At 39.6% G+C, this 18,113-nt stretch overlaps 1 protein-coding gene across 3 annotated transcripts in view; it reads right to left on the reverse strand.

Moving 5' to 3' along the window:
- Window positions 1-3,660: 3,660 nt before the first annotated feature.
- Window positions 3,661-18,113, reverse strand: part of PRKG2 (protein kinase cGMP-dependent 2) — a 29,351-nt gene continuing 14,898 nt past the window's right edge. The window contains exons 7-19 of one of the 3 annotated variants that reach the window (XM_080591466.1): window positions 17,510-17,587; window positions 16,443-16,537; window positions 14,789-14,857; window positions 13,539-13,637; window positions 12,627-12,777; window positions 11,233-11,369; window positions 10,996-11,085; window positions 9,051-9,192; window positions 8,122-8,285; window positions 7,307-7,429; window positions 6,328-6,390; window positions 5,358-5,424; window positions 3,661-4,500 (exon numbers count right to left, since the gene is read on the reverse strand). In XM_080591466.1, coding sequence (XP_080447592.1) covers window positions 4,405-4,500; window positions 5,358-5,424; window positions 6,328-6,390; window positions 7,307-7,429; window positions 8,122-8,285; window positions 9,051-9,192; window positions 10,996-11,085; window positions 11,233-11,369; window positions 12,627-12,777; window positions 13,539-13,637; window positions 14,789-14,857; window positions 16,443-16,537; window positions 17,510-17,587 — 1,374 coding nt within the window. In that variant the 3' untranslated portion in view covers window positions 3,661-4,404. Of the gene's footprint in view, window positions 4,501-5,357; window positions 5,425-6,327; window positions 6,391-7,306; window positions 7,430-8,121; window positions 8,286-9,050; window positions 9,193-10,995; window positions 11,086-11,232; window positions 11,370-12,626; window positions 12,778-13,538; window positions 13,638-14,788; window positions 14,858-16,442; window positions 16,538-17,509; window positions 17,588-18,113 lie in introns of those variants that run through there. The other 2 variants (XM_080591467.1, XM_080591468.1) reach the window with 2 other exon arrangements.

Consider the following 18,113-nt stretch of genomic DNA (forward strand, 5'->3'; position numbering starts at 1 on the left):
CTGCAAAGAACATCAGATAAGCTTTAAAAAATTACATTTGCCACTTCTCATCTGCTGTGCATCAATGAAATACTGGCTAAGGGAACTTGGCCACAGTTTACCCTTGACTTGTGTGGATCAGGAGCTCACCTTATTTCAGTAGCTTTGTGTCAGCTCCCACCAACCAGCCGGAAATCTCCGTGTGTCAGAAGTCACAACGATCTAACACTGAGGAGTTCTGCAAAAGGACGCACTTGAACACTGAGGGAAATCTTGCTGATGTCTCGCTATCCCCAAAATAGATTGTCAGGCAACATTAGTGGGGCAAACAAGGAATCACAGACTTGGAAGAAAATAATTAGCCACCTTGTTGCTACTGTGCAGGCTAATTTACTCTGAAACTGTAACTCTCTGTCTAGCGTGATTTTGCGCACAATGTAAAGAACCAGGCTGTTATCTCAGGGAACAGAGTAGCTAGCCTCCCCCTTCCTGAGGCCCAATGGGGCAGCTGTGAGGACATGGTGAAAATTAATCACTCCCACTAACTGGATAGAAATAGCATATACCTGGGAATCTTGGCTTACACTCTGCTGCTGCTCCTGCCCGTCTGTCCCTCTGAGGTGCTCACCCACATCTCTGTTCTGATGTGGGAGCTGAGAAGAGCTGCTTCCATCTGTGCAGCCCAGGCCAACCAGTCTTCAACTCTGTCCTCCGCTGGGAAGAATCATCACCCCTCCTGCCTCTAGTGGCAGAAGTTAATGGAAAAAAGCAGAGCGAGACCCAGGTTGCTCAGAGCTATGAAATAAAAGCAATTTGACAGAAAGGTATAATGGAAGTGAGAGCACTGAGGAAAGGCCTCAGACAAGCGACTTCAGACGTACCCACAGTCTGCCCAAAACCTGAGTATCAAAACCTGTTTTTAACTGACCTTAAAATTGTGAAGTGCAACAGTAAGTGATAATGTGATCACAGTCATAGCTGTCCATTCAGATCTCCCACCATCTCCAGTGCCATGGAGGTACTTGAGCCTGAACTGCCAGTTTGAGCTCTTGTTTTACAACAGCATAACTCCACTGGGGCTGGAGATGAAGCCTGAAGTACTTCCATCTGTTAAAGACAGTTTGGGTTAGTTCAAGTAATGTTTAGTTTTTACTGTATGAGCTTCTGTTTCTGGAAAATTACAGCTCAGTCATCTGCATACATGGCAGAAATGAAATGAACCAAATGTATGTGGGACCTCTACATGAATACAAAAAGACCTGGGACCTCATTTATTGTAGCGTCTTACGCATTCATTTTCTCAGTGTCAACCAGGGATTGCATAGTGTGTGTGTTGGGGGGGGGGGGTGCTGAAAGTGACATCTGTGACTCTGTGCCCAGGGTAGTCTATTCTGCCTCAGTCTCTTCTGAAACATGTGGACCCCGAGTACAATTCAGGACTAAGAATCCAGACCGCCGTATGGAATGAGACTGTAAAAAGGGAATGTCCTGCACATTCCACTGTAGACTTCTTTTATTTGCACACACTGCAGGTTAAACAAAATATATGATTGCTGTATAAAGAAAACATCCTACAGTTGCACAGACTTAATTGCTAACTGCACTAGACATCCTACTTTTATTTCTTCACTTAAAAAACATATATTTATATATATAAAAGAAAATTACCTATAAATACAATGGAAAAATACATTTGAAAGCTTTTTATAAAACTTGGCCCAACGGTATTTTAATAAACATATTTATGAGAGAAAGACAGAAACAGACACACAGGGAAACACATCCATAATGTCTAATGCTTGTCTAAATCCTGAAGAGAAAATCTGCTCTTTGGTGTTACTAAGCAGAGTTAGCTGCAAGAGTTTGAAGCATCTAACGTCCCAGCTTAAAGCCTCTGCTCCACCCTCTTGGCTGTGTATGCTTACCATCATTTCACACAGGCTTTGCTGGCTTCGAGCTCCCGTGATAGCTTACAACCAGGCAGGGAAACAGAATCTGCAAAATGCGTGCTGTCTTCCTCCTAGGGCTCCATCCAACCTCCTTTACATTCAATGGAAAATACTACTTTACTTGGACTGAATTTTCTACAGAATATGTAAAGTGATTTGCTGTCAAAACAATGACCACTCAACAGTAAAAAATACTTGTTAACATGGAAAAATCAATTAGCCCACACAGTGTAACAAATAAGTTCAATAAATACGTTGTCTTATTTGTTACAATTTTTTATGGAAGCATTTTGTTAGCCTTCTGCCCAAACCAGCCAAATGAATATTCTGCCACAGCACAACCAGAAGTTCATCCAGCAGAGGTTCAGTGAAGAACAAGTTCCCCAAAAAAAGAACATTCCTTCCTCACCAATTACTAAGGGAATCCAGCCCCAGGTCCCTGTAGACTCCTATTAAAGGCAAATTGAAGTCTGGCACTGGCCTTAGGAAGTGGAGGTTCAGGTTCCTTCACTTACCAGAAATGGGGAAAGTGGACAGTCCCTGGGGCAGTCCCTCTGTTGCCCAGTTGGGAAAGGTCATGACCAGCCACTAAGCATACAGCAGTCATCAGCAACTAAGCCCTGAGCACATTTTACAAGTTTCCTGGGAGGTTTTCCATCCAGCATGTGAAATGCAGGGTGCTGAGGCATCTTCATTATCTCCATTTAGATTGGATTTTGCCTCAGTGGGAAATGAAACAAATCCTAGTAGGGGCTGCAGATGCACTGAGCCCGAAGCCCAGCATGACCCCCAGGAACACGTCTGTTCCTACAGCAGTCGTGGCTCATAACAGAGCGCAGCAGAGTTTTTCTGTTTAAACCATGAACACACAACATCCAACTGCATTTATTATCCAATCAACATTTCAGACTGACTCCCCTGTTCTCATGATCTAAAGGATAAGTGACAAAAATCAGGCATATATAAAGTCATATGGGAAAGCACATCTTGCTATATTCTACTTACACCACTGGCTGACAGTTAAAATTATTTCCTGGAATCCCAGAATCGTTCAGGCTGGAAAGGACCTCGGGAGGTATCCAGTCCAACCTCCTGCTCACAGCAGGACCAACAATGAATTCAGACTGAGATGCTCAAGGCTCTACCTGGTCATACAAGGTGCCCCAAAGCTTTCCCTCCTCCAGGCTGAACAAGCCCAGGTCCCTCAGACTCTCCTCGCAGCTTCCTGACCACCTTGTTTGCTTTTTGCTGGCCTTCCTTGCTCAAGTTGCTTGGTGGTTCTGGTTCACAATTTGTTTCCTTGTGCCAAAGTAGGTGAAAACAGAGCTTGAACATCTGAGCAACAAAGAACAATCATATTTCTATACTGTTTTTAAGAAAGGCTTGTCATTTCTTGCCTTTCTAAACGTCATTCGCAGCCAGGAGGGAGAAAGGAAGATGGTCAAAAGAGAACACAATAGTTTAACTGATTCATGAATAGAATTTTCTACAAAAGAAAAAAAAACCACCTCTCTTATTTTCCCACTGTACATGTAGAACTAAGAATAGGTATATGTTAATGAAATATGATTTGAAACAGTATTTCACATCTAGTGAGAGCAAGCAGAATGTTGTAAATGGGTGGGAGTTTTAGCACTGAGGTAAGCATATCTAGCATTTCTGCAAGATACCAATGAAAACTAAAATATCAATGAAAGAACGCTTGAAGGAGAACACAGGATTCTGTACTTACTTATTTTTTCTTGCAAGGCAAATGATTTTTGTCCATCTATTTTATCTTCACACTACATAAAAGCACAACATTTTAAGAAATGGACATAGTTCTTTGAAGCAGTTAGAGAACTTCTATTATGCATACAACTAATTTCTTACTGGATTTTCCTTTGATGTGTTACGGCCTGTCTCACATACTCAACCCAGTGCAAAACTAAACTGGTAAGCAGTTTCCAACTGCAGCATCAAATCAAATCAACGTTGCAGAAGAAGTCTTTTCTACATGCTTCTGGATGAAAGCGGTTCTGTCCCTTACTGGAAAAAGTGAACCAGTAAATTTATAATAGAATGAAAAATAAACGCCTATAGTGTCAGCTATTGACACATGCCACATGGGCTTCTAATCCTGGCCCTTTTTTTTTTAAATTAAGACATATAGTAACCTTTTTAATATCAAAATAGTAGCTAGTGAAACTTCCAATAGCAAATCATACATCCCACCCACAGTGCCTGAAAATGCTCACAGAGACACTGTGTATCAAAAAGTATTCAGGTTGCATCTGCATGCCCTTGTTATAAGGAGGCACACAGAGAATTTGGTGCATTACCCAAACAGATTCTGGTTGCTGCACTGTCTTCTATTCTTCAGGGAACATCATGCTTGTCAAAAACTTTGCGTGCTTTGATTTTAAGCAAGAAACATGAGAACTGGTTTAGAACTGATGCCTATGAGTCTCTATAAATGTCCCGGAAGAAGGAAGTATCAGAAATCCTTGTCCCAGCCTGAAAGTTCATCTGGAGGGGTTCCCTCTTCAGGTGGATAGCTATCAAAGTAGCTGTAATCAGTTGGTCCAGACAACTATGACATGAAAAACACAAAGAAATAGTTATTTCAGAAGGTACCTTTTGAAAATACTTTCAATTGATTATGCGTCATTTGTATTGCTACCAGTGGAGGGAGGAAAGGCTAACATGACTAGGGATGATTTCTTTCATTGAATTAAATTCCTCCTTCTTTAAAAGCTAGAACTCTAGAAATTAACTTGTACAACAGAACAATAACATTAGCATCCATGTACAAAAACACTCCCCAAATATTATGAAATCCAGGATTTCATCCAGAGGCCTATAAAGTTAGTAAGAAAACTGGTCCACGCTAAGTTCAGTTTTGATTCAAATTTGTTTAAGACCTCATCTACAAACATGGGGTAACTACTCAAAGCAGATTGTGGAATTGTTTGTTTCAAATTGTGTTCAAAGTGAGCTTCAGATTCTTTACCCTCAATCTTTTTTCATTTTATGGCAAAGAGAAATGGTCCGCTTAAAACGTGAAGCTTATCTACGGATGTGCCGTAATACCATGAAAATACAGGAATTTGTACTCTGCACAGTAACGTGACCAGTGCATCTTAACATTTCCATCCAAGAAAATACATTTTTTCACTGTTCATCAATAAATGTTCACCATTTCTTATAATAATGGTGAAAAACTACTGTGAAGTACACAGGCAGAATAACATTTCCATTATCTAACTGAATTTAAGTTATGTATCGCTTGGGTCTCTCTCTCCTTCCTTCAGCTTTCATTAAACATGGAGAGCTATAATAATGCAAATACATTTTGGGGAAAATCTGCACTTGTCATCAGTTGTTTCTTTGGAGTCAAGCACCTTTATATTAGTAAAGCATGAAGATAATGAAAGCCAGAGCCGATACCTCTCTTTTTAAAGGTGATGTTAATTTCCTCACTTTCAGACCATCCCAGTTAAAACCATTCAACCACCTGATTAAAAAGAAATGAGAGACTGACAGGGAGAGACTGAGAGACAGACCATTTTCTGTTAGAAGCATTATATTATTAAAAGCTTAAATGCATGTGAACAAGGGCTATAGAACATTTTTGCATGACAACAGTCCATGTGACAACACACTTGTTAGAAGTGGGAAACTCAGCACTGTCTTTGCCATACAAGGAAGCAGTAGCAGGGAGAGCTTCAGAACCACCAGGTACATGGCATCTCCTCTATGCAGAAGTGTTGAAGTGGCAGGCAGTCTAAAGTAGATGGTTTAGTGCACATGGATGCATATGCCTAAGCACTGCCACGCAAAGATGTATGTGTCGCCTTGGGATTCACCCCTCTTTTAACAACATGAGAAAAGGGAGACAAATAGAAGAGCCAAAGCACTTCGTTTCCACAGAACAAACTGCAGGGCTTAGAAATAACTAAGATGAAAAGAAAAAGCAGGAAATGTCTAATCCACTGAGGTCTTTCTTGATTAAAAGAAAGAGGACATAAATCTGATATTGCTCCAGAGCCCTTAACTACTCTTCTTGAACAGCAACTGTTTGGCTTTAGATCAGAGACTCAGGAGATCTAAGAGGGCAGATAATCCTGACTACTACCGGCATTAATTTCTCTGCAAATGGAATTAAACTTCTGTGTCAGCAACCTGTAACAAAAACCAGTCAACAACAAGATGTTTCTAGTTGATCCTGCTGAGGATTTATGTTGATATTGTTGCTTGCTGAAGTAGCAAACATACTCAATAGCAACGCGAGTATCTCTTACACAATCTGTCTGGAAGTGTCTGAAGACTTATGGAGTTAGTGGACTGGGTTCTAAAATACTAAAAATATTCTCAAATTAAAAAACAAATTTTCTTCCTGGCAGTTTCTTTCACTTACCTGTGCTTCTTGATGTCATTAATTCCATTCCTCAGATTGCCTAATCTTTCTGTAGGGTTTTGCCTTAAAAACAGAAAAAGAATAAGCATAAAAATTTTGAAAACGTTATTATTTTTGGAAAAGAGCATTGGTCCTGACTGCTTGCACTGAACAGTTACTCAGGGAGGAAGCTTGCATACAACATATAGTCACATGAGGAGACATAAGGAGGTGTTTCTCTCTCCTCCTTTCTCCCAAGGATGGAGAAATCTTCCAATCTGGAAGCCAAGACAGTGTCACTCTGCTGTTAGAAGTAGCAGGAAGTTAAGTGGTTGAATTTTAGTTGCACACCTTACATCTTCTTCGCCAGCAGGTCTGTTCACGAGTTGTAAAAGGAGGCAGGCCAAAATTAGCAGCTTCAAAGGTCATTTTAATCCCACTGTGCAAACACAGCTATGTGTTCCTAGAGCCGTGGATGAAATCCCACAGGAGCTGGGAGTTCAAAGTCAGCAGTGTCACCAGTCACAGGCCCTGACTCTGACAATGTGCTAATGCTTCTGAGTTAGACAGCTCCTTTTGAAACAGAACCTTTTTGCACACTTTTGAATGGGCTTAAGCCAGCCCTTAAATCAGGACCTAAACTTTGTGGAGGAGCTATATGCCTAAGTAATTTTGGAAGCATTTCTTAAAACTTGATAATAAAACTAAGTTCTCTAGCTCCTTCCTTAGCCATCAGCTACACACATTTTCCCTAAAATGTCTTTCAGAAAACTACAGAAAAATTCATACTTAAAGAGGAAGCCCACACCCTGCATTTAAGGCTGTGCAGACTAAGAGGCGTGACACGCTCAGAGGCATGCATGTGTACTGAATATAATCAGAATAGACCATGTTAGGCATAACAATGTTAAATGAAGTTGTAAGGAATTTATGACTTTAATCTGGATCTTAAATAGCTCTAACTATCTACACCCAGTCTCTCACAAACTGCCCCTCCTACCTGCAAAGTCTGCGGATCAAATCCTCAGGCCGCCTTGTTATTATTTTAGGAAAGTCCAGTTTTTCAATGCCTTTGAGAATCAAGTTATATGTCATCATTTGATCAGCCCCGGAGAATGGTGGACTAGAAAAAGAAAGCACATTGTTACATAGAATTGCTGGCAAGAACACATCTGGCCATTTCTTATCCAAGCAAACATTTGAGAATATGGAAAAAAAAAAACAAACACGTTCCTAGCTTGACAACCTGCATTTCAGCCTGTTTAAGATACTTGAAGGGTGTGAAGTTGGCAAACTGCCTGTAGGAATCAGGGATACTGCATGACACATGTCTGTCAAAGCTAACCCTGCCCCGAGCCTGACTCAGAAGCTTCCATGTTGTACTAATATCAATTGGACACAAAGAAGTGTCATGCAAGTGTGCATGGGGACAAAGAATGAGCCCTGCTCACAGTTCACCCATCCCGCTGCACCCCTTCGCCCACTGAAGGTGAGAACAGCCTGCTGTTAGGTCTTCCTTATAGGAAGCATGAGCATCTGTTAAAGGAGCTCTACACCTGTGTCTATAGCCTGTGTCTGGCTCTTTCCTTGGATGGATAAGCCAGCACTGAGGATATGTCCCCTGCCTCGATCGTCTGTGACATTTCTGAAAAGATGTATGAGTAGACATACAGAAGAGACAAAAAAAAATATCAGTTTGCAAGTTGTTCCTGTTTACTGATGGGGAAAATAACAAAATTCCTTTTAAAAATAACCTTTAAAGTGTTCTTCAAAACAGATAAATAAGGTAAGAACTTGGGAGTAGTAGGCACTTACCTGCCAGTAAGGAGTTCGTACACAAGAATCCCAAGGGACCAAAAATCCACACTGAAGTCATGGCCTTTACTCAGAATGACTTCTGGGGCAACATACTCAGGGGTTCCACAAAATGTCCAGGTTTTCTGTCCTGACCCGATCTTCTTTGCAAATCCAAAATCAACCTGATGAAAATGAACATATGCTGTATAACACAGACATGCTTTGCACTGAGAAAGTTTAAGGTCCTAATTGCTTCCACACCTCCTCTAGAGATCTCACAGTCACCAGTAAAACCAATTGTTTATAGCTGAACAATTACAGTGTTACTGGGAAGGATAGAGAAGTAATTCCATGGGATTACTGAATATTACAGAGTAGTCCCATTTACTTTCATGAGTAATTTCCCAGACGATTCTTGTTTTGGACAGAACAACCTGTGTTCTCCTTGAGGATACAAGATTTACAGCCCATGGAAAAAGGGTGGGTTGCTCATTGTCCTCAAGAGTGGATGTTTCAAGCTCTCTGGAGGATAATCTCTCTCCAATTTTACTGTCACAGTCAAGTACATCAGGAGTTGTTCACTGTGTTCCCTTTCTACAGAGGTAATGTAGAACCTATGATTTCTTGAGGCTGGTCAGGGAGGGCATTCTGGTCCCGGGAAAAAACGTTTCCTGCCTTTTCATTAAGAATGGCTGGTGGGAGACAGTAGTTTTAGGGTTTACACTGTGGCAAGAGCTCTTGGAGGCTGCAGATCCCCATTTTGTGGCTTGAAATAGCTTTGCAATGCCTTTGTTCCTCACCACACAACCAGTAGCCTGCCCTCTTTTCTACTGAAAAGTAAGGGATATTAAACTCCAGGATCCTGGTACTATAATTACATGCTGTCTATTTATATCCCCCTGCAAGGAAACAGGATACAGGCACAAAAAGATAACAGTACATCTTACCAATTTTATGTATCCTTCAGCATCCAAAATTAAATTTTCTGGCTTCAGGTCCCTGTAGACAATTCCTGTGTGATGTAGATAGTCCAAAGCCTCTGTCACACACCCGACACAGAACTTGGTAGTGGGTTCATCAAAGCTGCCTCTGGAAGAAAAAACAATCATTAACTTTGCAGACAGTATTAACTTCTAAAAATACCTCACTCAGCAATCAGAACACATGTAACACCCAGAACATGAACAACGTTTTTGCATTGACATTCTGTATGTCACTCATGTGGTTGAAGCTAAACCAAATATCTTTTCATGGGACAGCCTTTGAATCATCACATGTTGTAAATGATTTTGCTTGTTTTGACAATATTTTGAGTGATACTTCATCTCTCACTGCAAAAAAATCCCAAAGGTCTAGATACACTGCAAGTGCACAATAACTTCATCTGACAGTGAAATGCAGCCACTTTATAACAACACAGAGCTAAATGACACCACAGTATAAAATAAAAATTGAGAATAAGGAATTTTTCAATGAATTGAAGTGCCAGGTGCTATTATAGAGAACAACCCCACTTGGAAACAAATTTGCCTTAAACACTTTCTGGTGAAAGAAAGGGAGCAAGATCCTCAGTCCTTCCTCCCTGAAGGACAGCACTTCCAAATGTGAACTAAATAAAGCATTGTGTTAGGACAACAGTATCGTTATAACTCAAGAATACCTTCAAACAAATTATTTCTGTACTTCTTGCTGAATTTGTTTTTTCCCATGCTGACAGATTGGATCCAACCTCTTCGTACATAAAGAAACAACCAAAAGAGACGATCTCTCCTAACTTGCTTACAGTCTCTACATTTGTGGATGTGTACAAATAAATTATTCCAGGTAATCATTTTTAGACAAGTTCATGAAAGCGAGCACCTTGCTTCTCTAATGCTAACAGAGATCCCACAGCACTTCTAGCCAGAGCAGGGATTCCATTAGTTGCTAAGGATTTCCCTTCTCTCAGTCAGAGGGCTGCTTACAGTGTTTTGTTTCTCAAGCTCATTGCTGACTTTTCAGCAGCAGACAGTGCAATACTCTTATGGCAGTGGCCCATGCCACGGTTGTCAGCATGGAAAGACTGCTCTGCTGCTAGTTACCTGATAATGCAATGTCTTAGCTTAGGACACACTTCACTCATTCCCCTTCTCAAGTTCTACAGATCTCTCTCCTTTTGTACAGGAAGCTGCTGTTCAGTTTTTCATAGGACTTGTTCTCTGCTTCCTGGAGAGATGGTGAACTTTGGTGGTGGGCAGCAGCAAGCTCAGAGACACCAGCATTAGAACCACTAGAGACATGTTCTTCCTCTACCTACATAGATGGGGCCATGGGAGACAAGCTGAGCCTAAAGAACAAACAATTGCAGGGGTTACGTCCTCCAGGCAGCTCAAAGACGGCCTCTGGCACAATGTTTATGCTATCCAGTTCTTATTTTGTAATACGCTTGCTGATGTGCTGCTCTGCTAAAAGCAGTCACACATTGCAAATCTAGCCATGAATACAGAAACATACTAGCATTGGCTTATGCCTGCTGCTTAGAAACCAACCACCAAGAATGTTTGAATACCCCAATAGTCTCTTTTTTCATATCCAATGGGAAATTAATAGAGTGAGACTGAAATGGTATGGCTCTTCTGTGAAACCAGCAGGATGTATTTATTTTCAGCATCTTGCGTATACAAAGAAGTGATGATTGCTCAACAAATTCTCTAACTTTAGAAAGGAGTGGGGAAGAAGGGGGCTGTATACAAAGTATTGTAGGGCTATGAATTTTGAAAATCTGATCCCTTTCTCATTCACAGCCTCCGTAATAGATCTGTACCTGTCAAGCTAAACAGAGAACCTACTCAGCAGATGTATGGAGCTGACTGGTGATTTCAAAGGACAAGGTTCCACTTCTGTTGCTGTTACCTGTCTCTCAGTAAGCTCCACAATTCTCCTCCAAGGCAAGCCTCCAGTAGCATGTATACATACTTACTATCCTTGAATGTACGGTATAGTCTGTGGAGACACAAAAACAGCTATTTAGGACAAGCAAAATGAATTGCAAGACCCACAATGTCTTTTCTCCAGAACTCATTTATGTGAAACTTCATTCTAATGCTGTTCAGTGGGTCAGCTTTTAAGGAAACTCTATGGTGAACTTACTTCACAATGAATGGAGAACATATCTGTTCGAGAATTCTCTTTTCAGAATAGATATGCTCTTGCTGTTTGGTGTCCACCACATGTTTCTTCTTTATACACTTCATAGCAAAAGCGATGTTCTCATTTTTCACTTTAACCTGTGAATAAAAATGGTAAGTACATATGAGGTAAAGAAGTTTTGCCCATTTGTTCTCAATGGGTATATTGGTGTCGGTCCATTTCAACACAGCACGGGACTGAAATTGATGACTAGAATGAGGGATAAATGCCAGATTTTCTGCACAATTATTCTGTATGATTTTAAGTAAAGCATCAGAGCTTTTTAGGGTCCCAGTCCATACTTGTAAAATGAAGAGAATGCTATCTTTGTCCTTTTTATGTACAGAAATCAGCAGCAGTTTGGATAGGCACTGTATTTTAAGATTAGTTTATACTGCAGTGGGTCCTAATTTCAGTTTGAGATCTCTAAATACTAGCATAATGCAAATAATAATAATAATAAAAAAAAGCAGAGGCAGTTTATGAAGAAAGTTTACAATGAAATATTATCCAAAATGGAAGATAAAACAGGGTTTCCAGGAAATCAAAGTAGCAGATATCAGTGCTCTGTGGCTAGCTGAGAATTTAATTTTTAGCTTATTTTCCAGGTGAAGTTGTAGAATTCCCAAACTGGCGGTCGACCAATGTGGAAATTTGTTTGGTGAAGTCTGATTCAGAATAAAACAACTGATTGTCTAACTACTGTAAAGACTATATGTGTTCATTAGAATCACCTTTTGTTTACCATTAACTCCAGCAACCTGTAGAAGAAGTGTTCACACTTTTTTTCAGATATTTGGTACCCAGCCAGAGCAAAGTGGAATTTTAAGACTTAAGTCTAATGAGGCTCTTCACATCCCAGAAATGTGGCTGTTCATATTATAGAATATGACCCAAAAGAGCCATTACAAATTGCGGGAAAATTCAAAATGAACACAGCTCAGAATCAGATCACACTGTTTCCTGTAGCTGTTGGGCATAACAAAGCAATTCCAACAACAAAGGCTATGTCATGACCCTGGAGATAACTTCAGGCAGAATCTGGGGAAAGGACCTGCAATTCAGGGGACACGATGCAGGTAGGCACATCAGTAAATGTCACACACGCAAACTGATGAATATACGTATAGTGATGAGGAAGATACTTTTAACAACAAGAGATGAAAGCACACAAGAGTGGATTTGGTTTTTTGAACATCTAAGTCCTGAAAACACCGTTTAACAAGCCTTATATAGAATTATCTCTGGGAATCACATCATGCAGAATAAATGTTAAAATCCTCCACATCTTTCAGCACCTAAATCAATTATTTAAGACAGAGAACTACTTGAATATGTTTAAAACAAACTCTTACAAGCTCAACCCTTCCGAACCCACCAACACCGAGAGTTGTGACAACTTCTAAATTCTGGAATGGGGAAGAAGAGAACTGGGCTACTTTCTCCTGCAGCTGTATCATCTCCAAGGTCACCTCTTTGGTCGACTGTCCACAGAAGGATCTTCTTCTGCATTAAGACAATTAACATAGGTTAACGCTTTCCTTGCCAGCAACGTGTATCACAGTACCCTAATACTCCTATAAAAAGAGAGGAGAGGAGAGGCAAAATTTCTTCTCAATTTGGAGAAGAAATTTCTCTAGGACTGTGTAACAGTTCAAGCAGAATTAGCAGAAACAGAAGTGCAGCTATATTTTTACACAGGAGAAAAACATACTCTGCTATTATTCCAGCAGTGCTTAGGCTGAAATCAGAGGCACAGAAAAAATAGGTGTGGTCCACCATTAGAAGCAAACCCTTTAACCACACTACTGCTTGGCTGAAACATCAAAAATAGACTGCTTCTTCTATGTCTGCCTATTTCTATTGGAAATGGCAATTTATCTTTTGTACAGTAATACAGCTTTATTAACTCCTTTGGGGATTGAGGTTGACCTTTAGTGGTTTTACCAGTCAACTTACCATCAGAAAGCAAAAGGTAAGTCCATCATTTGAAAACACTTTCACTTTTCTGTGTTCAGTTTTCTTTGGATAGAGTTAGTTCTTGGTTGGAAGTCAATATACTGAGATTCTATGTACTCTAATTTTCAGAAAAGAAAACTCCTTGGACTCAATAAGCATACTTACACAGTTTTAGTGTAGTGATTCCTATCGTTCCCAAAGGCCTGTCTCCATCAACTACCATCCATGATTTTACTGACATATCTATTGGTTATTTTTGTGATTATCTACTGAAGAAGATACGAAGAAGAACAAATGATCTGACTTACTTTGCATGTCGCTTTTCATCAGCCCGGGCCAGGTTAGCCACATAGCCTTCAAGGTATTTTTGGAGCTCCTCATAAGTTCCAACGGTTTGATTAAATGTCCTAAAAACCCAATGAAACAGTATGAACTACTGTACATACTATGGAAAGAGAAAGAAACCAAAATCTGTGTTGCTGTATCAGGACTTTACATTGCCCCTAAGCCATGGCCCAGGCAGAACTTGACCCTATTATTTAGATGGTAAAAATTTTAAGAGATCTGATGAGGTGCTAACCCACTGAAGTACCAAATTTGGTTTGCCAAAGGGTAGGGGGACAGAGCACCTGATCTCAGATCATTTCCTGTTATGTTGAAATAATTCAGAGCAGGCTGGACATAGTTTGACTCTCATAGACACCGATTATTAAGCGTGGTTCCACTATCCCTACCACAAGAACTAGCGTAGTGTGAGTCTAGGCTGTCACTCCTTCCCTCCAATGGACTGAACCCTGGGCATGCAGTGCCAAAGCAACTGACAACACCTCTCCTTCTTCACAGGTGAGTGACAGCACAGTGGGAATGATGTACCACCAGCTTCTGGCATGCTTCTTTCTAACCCATTTAAACAAGCTAAAGAACTAAAGAAGAAAATGCATTCACAGCCCAAGACGTCAATTCCTGGGTTGGGCCAGAATCTTAGCCCTCAGCAGGACCCTTTTGGGGATTCAGCAAGGAAAATGAGGGTGGCTGTCCACGTTCCAAGGAGGCATCCTTGAAGCAGTTAGCCCTGAGAAATGTGGGTTTGCTGTTTTGCTTTCCACTGGGAATCTTCTTCCTTGTATCCTCCAACTGTTCCATTTTTTCTACTTTAGAAAGTCTGCAATTGGCCTCTACTGGACAAAACCAGCAAATTGGGCTGCACGATCCCCTTGACAAATGAACATACCCAAAACAGGGACGTGAGGGATTTTGCTGTCCCCTGAGCCAAAGAATATTACTTAAATGTCAAACATCACCACCATGAGGAGAGAAAGAAAAGAATAACTGAATTACTCCTAAGCTTCTCTGCTCCCTCCGTGCACCTTCTGTGAGCCTTTCTTCATTAGGTCTATGTCTAAAGCATGACCACAGCTCAGAATACCAAAAGTATAACCACTTGTTCAGTACTCACTTAAGAAAACATTGTGGTTGTGCTCATGCTGAAGTTACTTCTTACTGTTGTTCTGCCTAAAAAGAATGCACATCATTCCTTAAAGCATAGCATGATACTTACTCTCTATCTATAACAAGGCACTCCACATCATATTCATCTGCAATAACGTTTGCTGATCTGACGTCATCACTAAGAATTGAAACAGATTAGAAGAATTCAGAAGCATATCAAAATCCTTGAAATACCTCACACTGTACTTATTCACAGAGGGTAACAGCTGCTAGAGGTGAAACTCCTGCAAGACCTCTGTAGGTTGTATTTGTATTAATATTGCTGAACCAAATACACAATTCTAGCATTTTACAGGTCCTTACTATTGTTTAGCACAGTTTGTATTCCCACTTCAATAGGGTTTGAATCATGACTCTTTAGAAACCTCCCAGAAAATTAGGTGGAGATGTAAATAGCATTCAAACAGATTAACTATGCATTTCAGAACTGATCCTCAGAGATAAAACATTCCACACACCAAACATTTTCCACTCAATCATCCACATAAATATTCATAGAAAGGAATGCCAAGGTGCCCAGAAACTTATTTATCAATTTGAGTATTTTCTAAGTTCTTCAATCTTTCGTTGTTGTTGTTTAGTAGCCTGTATGCAAATATTTTAATTTCATTTCTGTAAACGTCCTCTTAAGAAGTAATTCCTTTTCCATCAGCCTGAAAATTGTTACAATACTGCTTATTGCCCAATCAAACACGTGAGTGCCTACATGTGAAACAACACAACAATCTTGAACTGTAAAAAGAGGTGCAGTTTTCTTCTCTTGGCCCAACTTCCCAGTGGCTGTTTTACATCCAAATGTATTTGGGAATTTATTGCGCATTATTCATACTTGTCATATTTTCAGTTGTGAGAGGGAATGAAGAAAGCTTACTATAAAATATTTATGTCCTATGTGAATTTACTCATACAGTTGGTTACTAAAAAGAAAGATCTTTTCAAAGTCTTAATGTAGCCTGTGAGACGTGAGTGCCCCCAATACCCTGAGCAGTTCCTAAAGGCCAACAAAGCACAGAGAAAAGAAACTAAAGAAAGGGAATGCTCAAGATACTGAGCACAAAGAAGTTCTCCAAAGCTTAGAAGTTTTTAATTTATTTATTGCAAGTGCTATCCAACACAGGTTTAAAATTAAATGAGTGACCACAGCAACTTCACTAGCCACTACAATCCACTACAAAAATTCTATCAGGAAGAGATCCCCAGAAGCCAGAACTTAAGTACTCTTTCAAAACAGGGCTGGCATCACGTAATGCAGCAGTGTGGGTAAAAATTATCTGGAGCCCAGAAATAATAAACCAAGACCTTCTGACAGCTCATGAAAGCCTGAAAACATTTACTAGGAAGAAGCTATTGGCTCATAGGTCACATACTCTCTGTATTCCTAACAATTGAACTTATCCATGCTAGGAGTCATAGAGAGCCTGAAACAACAATTTTTCATCACAGCTTTTTAGAAATAAAAAGCAACAATGCAGAGAGGGCCAGCAATTTATTATTTTTTTCAAGGATAAAAAAAGGTAAATGACAGTGTAAGTTTTAAAGTCTTTTCTGAAAACAAAAAACATATTAAGACAAATTCAGCCATTGCCTCGACCTGCTGGCATTTCAATCAAAACAAAGATTATATTCAAAACAGTCATGAAGTGTACAATCTGACACAGTGACATATCCATTGAAATACTATACACCAGACAGTGAGAACTAACCTAATGAGAGCCTTTTCTCCAAAGTAATCTCCTTTATGTAGACTTTTGATCAGCTGAGGCTGTGAGTGATCTGCAGTACTCTGGGTAACTATCACCTTGAAAGGACAGGAACAAAAAGTTAGGAAGGTAAGAGTCAAAGCATCCCATGGTTTCCCCTTCTTTCTGTATATTTCATAAATGCTTAAAACTCAGTGAAGCTGCAGTATTTAACAGATAAATGTAATTTCTACTTTCTCTCAAAAATTAAAACCAGTAAACATCCTGCAGCCCTTCCCACATTTTTGCTGAAATGGCAAAACCAAACTTATTTATTATTTCTCATCCTCTAACATTTTCTCATTACACCTTTTAAAAGCAAAATAAGAGCAAAATAAATCCAATTTCAATGAAAAAAGAAAAATACTTCAGGTTCCCACAGTGGGCAGACATCATATTATCTTTTTGGTTTCTCAGTTAAACAGCATGCAGAAATATTAACTAACATTTTGTACCTTTACAAATAAATCATCCCTGAGAATTTATGAAATAATCGGAGTTTTATATTTGTGTGCATTTTTTAAAAAATATTTTATCATACCACATATTTGAGCACCAATATAGTTTAAAATATTGGAAGAAGCAAATTATATTCTTTAGTTCCTCAAGTAGAGCTTTACTGTTTCAAATGAGTTTCCTGGATTGCCAAATCATGAAATAAATACAACGAATAAGTAAAACATGGCTCCTACTGGTGTTTGGACTGTAAAATGGTCTACTTAACCTGTCAGATAATGAAATGTGCAGAAGAAAGAGGATCAAATCTCATTTACAAAAAAAAATGACATTACATCTTTGCTACAGAGTTGAGAAGCTTCAGAACATACCTGAATTACGTTGTAACAGTACAACATGGCTTCATTTCCAAAGGAAATAAGGTTCCCATCTTTGCAATACTAGTCCAGGCTTTTATCACAGCATTGTGAACATAAAAGCAACTGAACACATTTTACCGAAGACCACACCCCTCAAGATAGCTTTTGAAATACCAGTGTTTGTATTTGTTATAAGTTTGTTTTATTACATCTTACCTTTCCTTTTGCTATTATAAAGAAGGTATTTCCTTCTTCTCCTTCCCGAATAACATAATCTCCCTTGTCATAGTACTCCTGTTGGGTGATAAAGAGAGAGACAATGTTGCCTGATATATCATTAGCTTCTTTGATAAATCAGATTATTTGCAGAGCTGTCAATATGTCTCAATGTTCCATTGATGTTTAACTTCCTAACTCCAGCATAGGTTGTGTCCCATAATAACATGCAAGCATTCCACTGTGTAAAGCTTGGTGGCTGATCTGTAACATATCTAAATGCAGTACTATGGAACAAAAAATATTAGCACTGGTATCATCCCTACAAAGCAGGGAAAAAATGAGGATAAAATATAAAAAGCTGTTAAAAGAGTTCCAAATCCAAGTCCCATTTTCAAAGTAATTTGGGGCTTGACACCTCAGCGGCAGTGCCTAAATCATCTATTCCAAGCTACCAAAACACCAGCTTTTCTGTCTCTGCTAAGGAATCCCGCCTTCACTGCCCTATTCTTTAACTTTCAGTCAAGAACTTTTTCCATGATAACTTTCAGTTTAGTGATTTGTTAAAAATCCACTTAATTTTTTCTTCTCCTCCAATTATTCG

Source organism: Anser brachyrhynchus (genome assembly GCF_964034855.1).
Source record: "Anser brachyrhynchus genome assembly, chromosome: 4".
Lineage (NCBI taxonomy): Eukaryota > Metazoa > Chordata > Aves > Anseriformes > Anatidae > Anser > Anser brachyrhynchus.